The 13,587-nt window shown below is 44.1% G+C and overlaps 1 protein-coding gene across 2 annotated transcripts in view; it reads left to right on the forward strand.

The window, feature by feature from the left end:
- Positions 1–1,365: 1,365 nt before the first annotated feature.
- C13H8orf88 (chromosome 13 C8orf88 homolog) overlaps positions 1,366–13,587 on the forward strand; it is a 39,100-nt gene continuing 26,878 nt past the window's right edge. The window contains exons 1-4 of one of the 2 annotated variants that reach the window (XM_026013428.2): positions 1,369–1,495; positions 3,935–3,995; positions 9,262–9,360; positions 11,394–11,467. In XM_026013428.2, coding sequence (XP_025869213.1) covers positions 9,288–9,360; positions 11,394–11,467 — 147 coding nt within the window. In that variant the 5' untranslated portion in view covers positions 1,369–1,495; positions 3,935–3,995; positions 9,262–9,287. Of the gene's footprint in view, positions 1,496–3,934; positions 3,996–9,261; positions 9,361–11,393; positions 11,468–13,587 lie in introns of both variants that reach the window. The other variant, XM_026013423.2, reaches the window with a different exon arrangement.

Genomic DNA, 13,587 nt, shown 5'->3' on the forward strand with positions numbered 1-13,587 from the left:
ATACTTCCTTGAAGAAGAAAACTTCTCTTTTGACTAGACTGATGGTACCTGGGGCCTACACTTAACACTTTCCACATCTGGGGCTTGGACTCCATTGTCCACGGACTTCTGGTGCTTCAGCACAGGACCGCCAGGTGAGTTCTCAGGTGAGTTCTCGGGGGAGGCGGCGGCGCCCCTGGAGCCTCACACACCCTGTCTGCTTCCGGCTTTTCCCAGGTCGCCAAACTCCAACCTTCTCCCGCTTCCTCTGGCCAGACTGATCTCCCCTCAGGGTCTGATCTTTGCCAGACTTTGTTTTTCTTGCTGCAGGGCATTAAGACCTATTCTTCCCTAGACAGTTTTTTCCCCCCCTCTTGTACATGAGCTTTAAGGTGTATTTAGATGATCCCTTTTCGGAGAGGCATTCCTTCTCTCCTCACCTCATTCTATTTTTATTTTTAAAAATAAGTTCGTTCATTCATTCATTCATTCATTCACTCCTGAGACACACACAGAGAGGCAGAGACCCAGGCAGAGCGAGAAGCAGGCCCCCGGGGGGAGCCCAGTGCCGGACTCGATCCCGGGACGCGGGGTCACGCCCTGGGCGGGGGCAGCCGCTCCTCCGGGCCGCCCTGGTCTCTGAGGCCTCGGAACCGCCCCCCCCCGGGTCCGTCCTGTCCGCCGCGCCTGGGACCCGTCCGCGGGGCCCTCCCCGCCCGCCGCGCCGAGCGTCCGACGGAGCCTCGCGAAGGCCCCCGGGCGCCGCCCCCCCCGCCAGCCGCCCTCCGCCGCTGACCCCGCCTCCCGGAGCCGCCCTCTTCCCCGCCCCGCGCCGCTCCCCGAGGCCCGCACCCCACCCGCGCCTCAGCTCAGGGACCGGGGCTCCCCTGGACTCCGTGACGCCCCCCTGCCCCGGCGCCCCGGCCTGGCGCCCACGGGGACACTCAAACAGGAAGAGTGACCGAGAGCGCACGGGCTGAAGACGGAACACGGCTCGCCCGAGGCCGCTCCGGCTCATCGCGGTCCTCGGGCCGCCTCCGGCGCGAACGCGAGCGCCCAGCCGGCGCCTCAGCCCCGCTGAGCGCGCTCAGCTCCCCGGCCGGGCTCTCACGCGCGGGGCCTTGCTCACGGCCGCCGCCCAGGGCCCCCCGCCCGCCGCCCGCCGCCCGCCGCCCGCCTCCTCCGCCCGCCGCGCGGCCGCCAGGACGCCCCGCGAGGTGCGCGAGCCGCGGGCTTAACGGTCGTGGCTCCGCCGCTCAGCCGCCGCAACCCCCTCGGGCCCCGCCCCCGGCCCCGGCCCCGCCCCCGGCCCCGCCCCCGGCCCCGCCCCGCCCCACCTCGTGCCCGGCCCCGCCCCGCCCCCGGCCCCGCCCCGCCCCCGGCCCCGGTCCCGCCCCCGGCCTCGAGCCGACGCGCGGCGGGAGCCGTTCCCCGACGGGCCGCGGGGCGCTGGGTCGCCGCGTTGGGGCTGAGCGCGGCGACGCTCTGCCCCGCAATCCTCCCTGATCTTGAGGCGGTAGGTGGGCGCGGGAGACGAGCTGAACGCGCGGGCGGACGGGCGCAGAGGGGGCCCGGCTGTGGGGCGGCGGACGCCTGGAAAGTTGTGAGGGAGGAGACCCCGGCGTCGGGCGGACCGACCCTCCGCAGGTGGGAGCGAGGAGGGAGCGAGGGGCGGCGCCTGCTGTGGAGACGGCAGCTGGGCAGCTGGGGCTGGTGGCGGATGGAGGCCCAGCCGGTGGGGGAGGGCCCAGCCCGTGAGGGAGGGTCAGCCCGTGGGGGAGGGCCCGCCCGTGGGGGAGGGCCCGCCCGTGGGGGAGGGTCAGCCCGTGGGGGAGGGCCCGCCCGTGGGGGAGGGTCAGCCCGTGGGGGAGGGTCAGCCCGTGAGGGAGGGTCAGCCCGTGGGGGAGGGTCAGCCCGTGGGGGAGGGCCCGCCCGTGGGGGAGGGTCAGCCCGTGGGGGAGGGCCAGCCCGTGGGGGAGGGTCAGCCCGTGGGGGAGGGCCCGCCCGTGGGGGAGGGTCAGCCCGTGGGGGAGGGCCAGCCCGTGGGGGAGGGCCCGCCCGTGGGGGAGGGTCAGCCCGTGGGGGAGGGCCCGCCCGTGGGGGAGGGTCAGCCCGTGGGGGAGGGCCAGCCCGTGGGGGAGGGTCAGCCCGTGGGGGAGGGCCCGCCCGTGGGGGAGGGTCAGCCCGTGGGGGAGGGCCAGCCCGTGGGGGAGGGCCCGCCCGTGGGGGAGGGTCAGCCCGTGGGGGAGGGTCCGCCCGTGAGGGAGGGCCCGCCCGTGGGGGAGGGTCCGCCCGTGGGGGAGGGCCCGCCCGTGGGGGAGGGTCAGCCCGTGGGGGAGGGCCCGCCCGTGGGGGAGGGCCCGCCCGTGGGGGAGGGTCAGCCCGTGGGGGAGGGTCAGCCCGTGGGGGAGGGTCAGCCCGTGGGGGAGGGCCCGCCCGTGGGGGAGGGTCAGCCCGTGGGGGAGGGTCAGCCCGTGGGGGAGGGCCAGCCCGTGGGGGAGGGTCAGCCCGTGGGGGAGGGTCCGCCCGTGAGGGAGGGCCCGCCCGTGGGGGAGGGTCCGCCCGTGGGGGAGGGTCCGCCCGTGGGGGAGGGCCAGCCCCTGGGGGAGGGCCCGCCCGTGGGGGAGGGTCAGCCCGTGGGGGAGGGTCCGCCCGTGGGGGAGGGTCCGCCCGTGAGGGAGGGTCCGCCCGTGGCGGAGGGCCCGTCCGTGAGGGAGGGTCAGCCCGTGGGGGAGGGCCAGCCCGTGGGGGAGGGTCAGCCCGTGGGGGAGGGTCAGCCCGTGAGGGACAGTTACCCTGCGGAGGGCAGGTTAAAACAAAAACACCAGAAAAAAGTACGTAGCGCCCTGTGCCCCAGGACCTGGTCCCAGGTCGTTGGATGGTTGGAAGACCTTTTTTGCCCTGTACCCTGGCACCATCACTACTATTTTCAGGCAACTTTTTTTCTTTGACGTTATTGTAGTTGTTTTTATTAATAAAATAACCCCCAAGTTAATAATTAGAAAAAATTATACTCAAAAGAAAATGCAGCAGGAAAGAAAAAGAGTGCAAAGACATATATGGTTAACTCACAGAAGAAAATCAAATATTTCATGAGAGTATATGAAGATATTCCACATAATTTGTAAAGATACGCTGTTAAAAAAAATAGAATTGACATATAACGGTTTCAGGTTGATAACATAATGATTCAGTATTTGTATCAAACCATTTTAATTGCTAATGATTTAAGGAAAGCCCCAGAAAAGGACAGTTACATCAGTTACGATATCCACAGGCATCCGTGGTCTCAATGGTTTTACCCTACTTCAGTGTTAAATTTTATTCCTCTTGGAAGACACTTCACAGAGAAAAACAATTTTTTTTTTATCAGTTGTAAAGAGAAGGCATGAAATGGAAAATACGATGGCATACTCTCTCCTCCGACAACTTTTTGATAGTTTTACAATTTCCTGAATGTGGCAGCTTGATTAGAGGAACACATGATCCCTGCTATGGAGGCACCTGGACCCTCAGAGGGCTAAGCATCGGCTTTCCCTTCGGGTTGTCATATGGGGCCTGGAGTCAGGCGGGGAGTCGGCTTCTCCCTCTCTCTCTGCTCCCAGCCCCCCCTCATGTTCTCTCTCAAATTAAAAAAAAATCTTAAAAAAATATCTTTTATCATCTATGTTATAATTGGTTTGTCTTTTACTCCCTGTATTTCCTTTATATTACTTCTGTCAGTTTCTCAGTATGTGCTGTTTACTTTCAAGCAGCATTTGGTTTCGAGGGATCCTAACTTTGCATGATTAATATTTTGAAGTTGAAAATTGAGATTAAATCCTATCTGATTATCATATGGGAAATATACATGAGGTAGATGAAAGCTTGGTCTTTTCACTTCTCAGATTATTTAATTGTATATGATCTCGCTTCTTTTCGATTCCAGGGTAGTTAACATGCAGTGTTGTATCAGTTTCAGGTGTATAATAATATAGTGAATGAGCAATTGCATAAAGTACTCATTGCTCATCAAGGTAAGCGTGCTCTTAACCCCCTTCACCTCTTTCCCTCACCTCCTTCATTCACCTCCCCGCTGGTATCCATCTGTTTATTGTCTATGGTTAGGAGTCTGTGTGTGTGTGTGTGTGGTTTGTCTTTGTTTTTCTTTGTTCCTTTGTTTCTTAAATTTCACACATGAGTGAAATTTGTCTTTCTCTGACTAGCTTATTTCACTTAGTATTATATTCCAGATCCATCCATGTTGTTGCAAGTGGCAGGATTTCATTCTTTTTTTATGGCTGAATAATATTCCACTGTACCTCTATGTATGTGTGTGTAGGTATATCTATGTATCATGTCTTTATCCATTCATCTATATGATCTTGTTTTTTAAAAAAATTATTTATTTTAGAGAGAGAGGGAGGGAGGGAGACAGAGTACGTGGGGGCAGGGGCGAGGGATAGGGAGAGAGATCTCCAGCAGACTCCCTTCTGAGTACAGAACCTGGCAAGGCTGATCCCAGGACCCTGAGATCTGACTGGGAGCTAAAATCTAGAGCTGGATGCTTTAACCGACTGAGACACCCAGGCACCCCGATCTTATTTCTTAATTGCAGCAGAACCATCAACACTTTATAAAGAAATTTAGAATTGAGGTTGGAAATTTTAAGTATAGTATCTGGTTTCTAAATACATGGTATGTTTCTTATGTTGTGACCTATGATAAGTAAGACACGGTGCCAGGTCTACAGAATGAAGAAAGCATAATTTATTTAGCATTCTAAGAAAAATGATAGATTGAGGGAATGGAAATTATTAGTACATAACAGTTTATTCAGCAATGCCTTATATGTAAATGTCCCTTCTCATAATTCATTTAAAGAAATCCAATAAGCAATGTCCACATGGAATACTAGAGAGATGTCTTTCTTTTACTTACCAAACATGCAGGTTTAGAGACAAGAGCGTGAACTTTATAGTTAAATCTTCATTTTTACCAAATACATATTATGTGAGCTTGAGAATACCATCTTTCCGAGCGTTAGGTTTCACATCTTAGAGGTAACTAAGGTATGGAACTAATAGATTTCCTACGACAGTTAATGTATGGCTCAAAATTAAGTGAAATATCTGTAAAGAATTTAGCATGTAATAGGACCTCAGAAATGGGAGTTTGAGTTAAAAAAGAATAGTATATATTGCTCAGTAAGATTATGTCCCACATGGTCAGTATCTGTGCTTATTATCCCATTGTACTGCATTTTAGAAAATTCTAGGATAATTTATAATTTCAGAATTGGTTGGTCCTTAGCATTCATATGATTTTTTTTAAGCAGAAAAAGAACCTAAGGTGTAGTTAAGTATTGCTAGATGTAAAATAACAACTAAAGCTTCCTGACATGTGGACCAATATTTTATTCATAGCAGTGGCCTTTTAAGATGATTTGTTAAATATGTGTAAACTTGGAATAAAACCTTTGTTCCATAGTTATTACTCAGCATATATTAATATGAAATTTTTGAGACAGTGGATCAAAATGTTTTTTAAAAACTCTATGAAAAGACTGTATATTAATAATTTAAAAGACAACTCCATGATTGGCCCCTACTTGTTATCCAGTGTTGTAAGTGGATTCTTTTTCTTTTGCAAGTGTTGTCCTTTGTAACAGTTGATACCAAAACGCCTACCCTAGGTTGTACTAGTAGCTTCAAAGGAAACTTTTGGAGCTCTATGTGGGGTGAGTGAGGTATTAAGAGTTTAAGGTTAAAATGATTTTATATAATGATTTTTTAGTTCAGTTAACTATTATTTTTTACATAAACTGAAAATTAGGCTTTGGTTTGTGGAGTCCTGTCCTTCATAGATTATGATCCTATGGATCAGTTTTACAATAATAAATACTGTAAATACTTGGCTTTTTTGTAAATAACACTAACATGATGCTGTTGTATACTGGTGCTTTCCACCTTAATCCCTATAATATCAGTGTCTCTGTGCAGGAATAATTCATTTAAAAAATATTAAATGGAATACTATATGGCATTATATTTTCTCATTAACTGATGATGTGAATTTATATATCTGGAGTTCTTGCTTAGTTTTCCTACTATAAATTGAAAGAGTGGCTGATACTAAAAGATCTTTTATTTTTTGTTTATGTTCTTGTGTTGCAAAATCATATAATAGTTCTGTAACTCCCAAACTCTTGAAAATCCCTAGTTTGAATACTGTGGATTTGCCATGCTCAGCAACTGGAAAGGACTTTACAACCTCTCAACTCAATTTCAGCTGAGCAATGAAAAACAAGAAAGTATGTGCCAAAGTACTCTATTGTATTCTGATTCATTAGTTTCCTATGGGAAACAGGATGGAAAGTTCCTACATTCTAGTATTAGGGTTCTAATTATAACGTCTTTTTGGTTGTTATTTAAAATTTTTCTCTCCACATAGAAAATGTTCAATATTTGTCTGAAGTATATTTTTTGCTTATATACTTACAACTTTTAAAAATATATATATTTTTAAATTTATTTATTCATGAGAGATAGAGGCAGAGACACAGGCAGAGAGAGAGAGAAGCAGGCTCCACGCAGGGAACCCAACGCGGGACTCAATCCGGAGTCTCCAGGATCATGCCCTGGGCTGAAGGCAGGTGCCAAACTGCTGAGCCACCCAGGTGTCCCTACTTACAACTTTTTTGACTCTTATTATATCAAAGTTATATTGCCAACGATTACAGACATTATTAGTTTTGTTTAGAAGGTTGTTAGTAGCCATGTTGAAATACCAGTCAAGAGACACATTACAAAAACTTGATAGATATTAATTTGGAATGCTGGCTGGCTTATCTCCAAACTTTAGGAAAAAGTAAATACTTTGTGCTTAGTTATCAGCACTAACTTTGAGAGGTTGCTTATAGATTTATGATTTTTAACATTTGAATTATATCCAGAGGCATTTTTTAAATAGATGAAAGCATGTTATTAGCCCAATTATATACTTACGGAAACAGTCATTTAGGATAATGATTTGCTTAAAATCATATGCTTACTATTGTTTCTAGAAGAACAAAGTCAAGTGGAATTTTACTTTAGGCTTTGTCTTAATAGGCATCATAATTTGGAAAGCTGTGTCCTATTCAGGCATCAGAGGGTTTTGGTTATACTTAGGAAGTATTTAAATTTATATATTTATTTAGTAACACTAGTTATGTTGCAGGTACTAGGATACAAAGATAAATAAGATCTAGTGTTTTAGTCCCAACTAACTCAGTCTAATCAAACAGGCATATAATAGATTTACTCTGATACATCTTAAAATAATTAACAAATAAAATACTGTAGGAGCTAGTGGAAGAAGAAATATAAAAAGATAAATTATTATTATTTTATTGTCAACTATCCATGAGGAACTAGAAAGCATCAGGTGAACTACTTTGCTTAACATTACTGTTGAGACATAAAGATATTTTTTCCAAAGGAATGACAGGAACTTGACCTTGGTCTTGAAGGATGAATAGCATTTTGGGAGAAGAGCAGCAGGGAGAGTGAAGGAACTGCAGGATGTATAAATATATGGTGAAACAAATAACATTTATGAATTCAATAATTTATTAAACACCCACCACTGTGCTAGACGCTGGAGATATACCTGGGTGAGAGAACTGTAATTTAATGTTCAAACGATAGGTAATTGCAACTAATGCAATAAGTATCACATTGGAAGAGGATAGATGCACGGGTGTTTTGTGAACACATAAGAGTCCTTAACCAGAACCTGTTCAGTTCTGCTTGGGTATGCGGTGGAAAGAGATTGGGCAAGATTCTTGACTCTTGTTGGCCAGAAGCATGAACATGGGCATCCCATCACTTCCTAGACTCAGGACCTTGGACAAGATACCTAATTTCTCTAGCCTTATCTGTAAAATTAGGATTATAAAAAATGATGAAGCTAACATTTATGAAGCTCTTACTATGTACCAGGCATTGTGCTAATTTTTATACATATATCTTATTTAATCTTCACATCACACCTTAGGAGAGAGGCTATAATTTTCCATAGTTATATAACTAGGTATTGGAGCCATAATACGAACCCATGTGGGCCAACCTGAGACCTGAACTCTTAATTGTGCCTAATTGATAGAGTTGTTCTGAATCTCAAATAATGTAACTTAGGTAAATGCTTTACTCTGCATGATACATGGATGTTGGCTCCTGTTTCTATTGTGAATAATCCAGGACGTGATGAGGAACTGAAGTTTTTAAAGCAGGTGTGTGTGTAAAAGGATCATAGTTTGGAGAAAAAGAGGTTATAGTCACCTATTGGTTCAGCAAATGCTTGTGTTTTACCTACTTTGGATCCAGTCCAGGGACTGTGTTAGTTGCCAGGGCAAGAGGGTGAATGAAAATATTATTTCTCACTTAAAGAATCTGCTCCTCACTTTTGCTAAGTATGAAAGACAAAGAAATCAGTCATTATAGAATAGTACAATGTTCTCTGATACCATGATGTAGGCATACTCACTGTGTCCCTTGAACATAGAGAGGGAAGAGAGTATTTAAATCAGACTTAGTGATAAGGGAGATGAATTCAGAGCTACTATGCAACTAAAAGTAGTGGTAAGAAAGAAGAAAATAGATTTGAGAAATATTTTGGAAATAGAATGGGCAGGAATTAGAGCCTACTTACGGTGTGAAGGCCCTTATTTAGATCTTATTTAACCAAAGGTGGTCTGAGGGAGTTGAAGACTAAGGAATACCAGAGGAGGAACATCTTTGGAGTCAAAGTGATGGATTCAATATTGGATATATTGAATTTGAGGTGTCTGTGATAAGATATAAATATCTTAAAAAATAGAATTGGAATTTAAAGGAGAGGTAGGTGCTAAATGTATAAATTAGGGTGTATTTATCATGTAGATAAGTAGTTGAAATCATGAGAAAAATGAGGTCAGGGAAGAGGATCAAAGCCAAATTTAGAAGAATTCCTAAATTTAATTGGAGAAAACAAGAGAAATAAGTCAAGGAAATTAGAAGGTAGTCAAGGAAATAGGAAACAAACCAAAAGAAAAGTCAGGGAAGTTGTGGGAGGAAAATGTATTAAAAGAGGGACTGTTCCATTGTGACAGATACTATAAAAGTATCTAAGGTTGTTAACAAATTAAAGGTTTGTGATCCTGTTTTCCAACTTACCTTATGAAATAGATATCTTCAAATGAATGCTGTGTGTGTGCGCGTGCATATAAAAGCATCTTGTTTATCTTGTTGAAAAGATAAAATGTATTTTTCCTTCCTGAAGTATGGAACCTCAAGGTCTTTGTGATAATGGAAACCAAAAAATTGATTGGTAAACCGCTTCAACCCGCAAGACCTGTTCGTCATCTGACTTCTCCCCCTGGTGAGTAATCTAGGGTACACACCTTTTAGTATTCATTGTTTAGTGGCTAAGTAGTATTTGAAAGGCTAAATAATATACAAAAATTAATGATCTTGTTTGTTGGAAGAATTTAAAGACCAAAGAAAAAGACTTTTAATAGTCTATGTGTCCATAGTCTACCAGACTAACAAAGGTAGGAAGAATAGCTCTTGCCTGAGAACAACTTTGGGTATCTTTTTTTCATGCCTCGTTTTCATGGTTAACTGGCTTCAGCTTAGAATGATACTCTCAATACAAATTGTGCCCTGTGATTATGATCACGGTGGAGCATTCTGGAGAGAGAATTAGCCTCTAAAATTCCTAATGGCATATAAATGAATGAGAATGATTACAAACAAAACTGCGGTTACGGATTAGGGCTGTGCTTGAGCTGGGGCATATAGTCTCATTTTTCAAGAAATCTAAACAAAAATTTCTAAAATTAAAAATTTCTCTTTTGCCTATAAAACTAGTATTTTGGACAAATTCTTGAAATACTTTTTCCTAAATTGGATTATTAACCTTCTGGGTTTTTTTTTTTTTTGCTATTGCCAGAATGGCTTCTGTATTTTTTTTTTCCAAAAAGATTTTATTTATTTATTCATGAGAGAATAGAGAGAGAGAGGCAGAGACACGGGCAGAGGGAGAAGCAGGCTGTCTGTGGGGAGCCTGATGCGGGATTTGATCCCAGGGCCCTGGGATCACGACATGAGCCAAAGGCAGGTGCTAAACCACTGAGCCACTCAGGTGTCCCCAGAATGGCTTTTGTGTGTGTGTGTGTGTGTGTGTGTGTGTGTATCTTCTAAATATTAATAAATATCTAAGTGCATATTTCTTACCATCTTATTAAAATACTCTAGTCCATGAGTTCAGCTGAATAACTGGCTACTTTAGGTGCAAACATGAAGCAGGAAAGATAGAAATGGTACCAGTTCCTCAATCTTCAATTTGTTCTCCCATCCTTGGTTCTTACAAGGAAGATTGTCTCTGCTTGGGTCATGTTTCCTCTGAAGATGGCTGTAACTTAGGACAGACAAATGAAATGGAGGGATCTTCTAGACCATAGTTTTAGCAGCGTTGATGCCATCTCCTGCTGTGCTGAAGGAGCGGTTGTTTTTGGGTCAAGTCTCAGATTTTCTCCTAAAGGGAAGGGTGTAAAGCTATTGGCAGCAGCTACTTTCAGTGACCAGCCTTTTTACAACACCCCTCGCTCCCTCATCTGTACAGATTCAGTTTCTTATTAATTGTTTCCTCCCAAGTGTGGTATAGGGGTAAAAGGTGGTAGGCCCATCTCTTATTTAATTATATACTCTTAAGATCCAGAGAGAATAGTTGTATTAGGTAGAGAAGTTTAGTAAATCAGAAATTAACTTTTGCCTTTTTCAATATACTTCTGTACTCCCTGGCTAGCTCACATCCCCAGAGAATCCTACTTTTTCTTCAAGACCCAGATAGAATTATTTCCTTTTTTTTTTTTTTAAGATTTATTTGAGAGAGGGAGAGAGAGAGAGAGAAACCAAGCATGAGCAGGGCTTGAGTACAGGGAGGGGCAGAAGGAGAGAATCTCCAGCAGACTCCGCACTGATTGTGTGTACCCTAAGATCATGACCTGAGCTGAAACCAAGAGTTGGACACTGAACCAACGAGCCACCCAGGCGCCCCAGAATTATTTCCCTTTGCAAAGCTTTCCTCTGTATCACAAAGCCCAGTCTGTTCTCCCCTGGGATCTTCTCTGTACCTCTCATATAATGTATTTGTTTTTATTATAGTGATTGTTTGTGAGTTTGTCATTTAAAATAGGCCATGAACTCTTTTCACGCTTATATACCCATCCCCTAACACAGTGGCTGACATTTCATGGTGTTTAATAAATATTTAAGTAAATGGGCTATCAGAATACAGTTAAAAAAACAACACCTAGAATATTCTGGATACTTAAGGTTTTTGAGTGGTGATGTATCATTTATTGAAGTTATGGGTATTTAAAGTAGTTTTCTTTCTTTCCATCCTAACAGGAGCAGTGTTCCCTTTCAACTTTCAAAATGAATATTCATGCAACACTCAATGCTTACAAAGTGGAGTTAGCAGAGTAAGTCCTAGAAATTATAATAAAATGAAGCATTGCAGACTGGAAGGTAACATTTGTTAGATGGGTATTTTGTGCCAGGTACTGTGCTAGGTACTTTATATGCTTTTTAAAAAGTTATGATATATTTCAAGAACATATTAAATAAAAGTACACATGTTGCCCAGCATTTTCAAATCCAAACATTTTTCTATATTTGTTTTAGAAAATGTTAAAGAGAGGGGCTCCTGGGTGGCTCAGTTGCTTAAGCATCCAACTCTTGATATTGGCACAGGTCACCATCTCAGGGGTGTGAGATAAAATTCTCTCTCTTCCTTTCCCTCTGCCTCTCCCCTGCTGAAAAATGTTAAAGAAGAAACGTAACAGATACATTTCAAAACCCCTACTTCTCGCTCCACTATCCCATTTTCTTCTCACCCTCATCTTCTCCCTTTGTGGGTATATGAGAATAGTGCTCTTTGCGATGGGATCCTGCCATCCGCAAGTGTTGTGTTAAATGCATGTGGTAGGGCTTGCCGCAGAGATGGGCCCAGAGAGAGAGTGTCTGGCCTCGGGGACACACGCCCCCTGCCAACGCTCTGGTAGGAAGATGAGCCACTTCTCAGCCCTGTGACCTTACATGAGTGATTTCTTTCACTTCTCAGAGCCTCAGTTTTCTCGCCTGAAAATGGGGCTAACACTATCTTTCTCACAGGTCAGTGTGAGGTGGAGGCAGCAGTGAGCTCATGCTCCCAAAGTCTTAGCATGTGTCTGGTATGTAGTAAGTGTTCCCTTCACACACGCAGCAGTTCTCCTCTCTGTACCTATGGACCGTGCCTCCTCCCCCATCTCACTTTCTTCTCGCCATCCTCCGTACCTTCCTCCAAATTATTTTCAATTTGTTATTGTTTCCGTGAATGTATTAATACTTTTGCTACAACAAATAGAATTGTTTTACCTGTCTTACAGTTTTATATAAATAGTATTATACCCACATGTGTTTATGCCATTCTTTTTGCATAGGTTTATATTTTAAAATTTCTAATATAATTTTTGACTATGTAAAATAATCAAAGTTTAAAATTGAAAACATACGAAATGGCATTTAGTGAAAAATTTCCCTGTAGTCTCTATACCCTAGTCACCAATTTCCTCTAATCAGAAGTAACCATTGTATCAGTATCTCACCAGATACTTCCAGCAAAAGATTATGCATGTGCTTTTTATAGCATAAGTTATTCATAATAAATAGAATGTGAGGCAACTATTAAAATGAATAAAGCTGTTCTATATGTGCAAATACAAAAAATCTCTTTATTAATATGCTATATTTTTTATTCCATTTCTTGTTGGTGGGCTTGGCACTTGTTTGTATTTTATAATAAAATCTCTAGTGAACATCCATTCATATGTTATATTTTATACTATTTGAGAGGTTCTCTGCTTTATAAAACTGAAGTAGAAGTACTGTTAACAGGTAATCTTATCTTCACTGTTCTTATTTACTGCTAAGTTACTCTCCAAAGTGATTTGCGTGAGCAATGTAGGAGAGGTCTGATTTTTCTACATCCTTACTTTGTTATCATCAGACTTCAATATTTTGTCTTGTTTAATGGATAAGAAATCTTTTTTTTTTTTTTTTAAAGATTTTTACTTATTTGAAAGTGTGCACATGAGTTGGGGGAGGGGCAGAGGACCACGGGGCTTTATATGTGCTTTTCTTTTTAAAAAAAAAAAGATTTTTACTTATTTGAGAGAAAGTGTGCACATGAGTTGGGGGAGGGGCAGAGGACCACGGGGCTTGATCCCAGGACCCTGAGATCATGACCTGAGCCGAAGGCAGACGCTGAACTGACTGAACCACCTAGGTGCCCCTGAGAAATTATATATTTTTGTTGGTTTTAATTTTTAATTTTCTATTATTTGTGATGTGAAGCATCTTTTCATATGCTTAATTTTCCATTTGGATTTTCCCTTTTTCTGAATTGCCAATTCATATCATTTGCCCATTTTTCTTAGGTTGTGTTTTTATTTTTGGTTTATATGCCTTTAAGCTATATTTTGGATTTTAATTCTCTTTTTTGTATGCAGAACAAATAAATTATTTCCTGGGAATATAGTCTATGAGAAAATTGTTTCTTTTT

The sequence above is a fragment of the Vulpes vulpes genome, chromosome 13 (assembly GCF_048418805.1).
Source record: "Vulpes vulpes isolate BD-2025 chromosome 13, VulVul3, whole genome shotgun sequence".
Classification (NCBI taxonomy): domain Eukaryota; kingdom Metazoa; phylum Chordata; class Mammalia; order Carnivora; family Canidae; genus Vulpes; species Vulpes vulpes.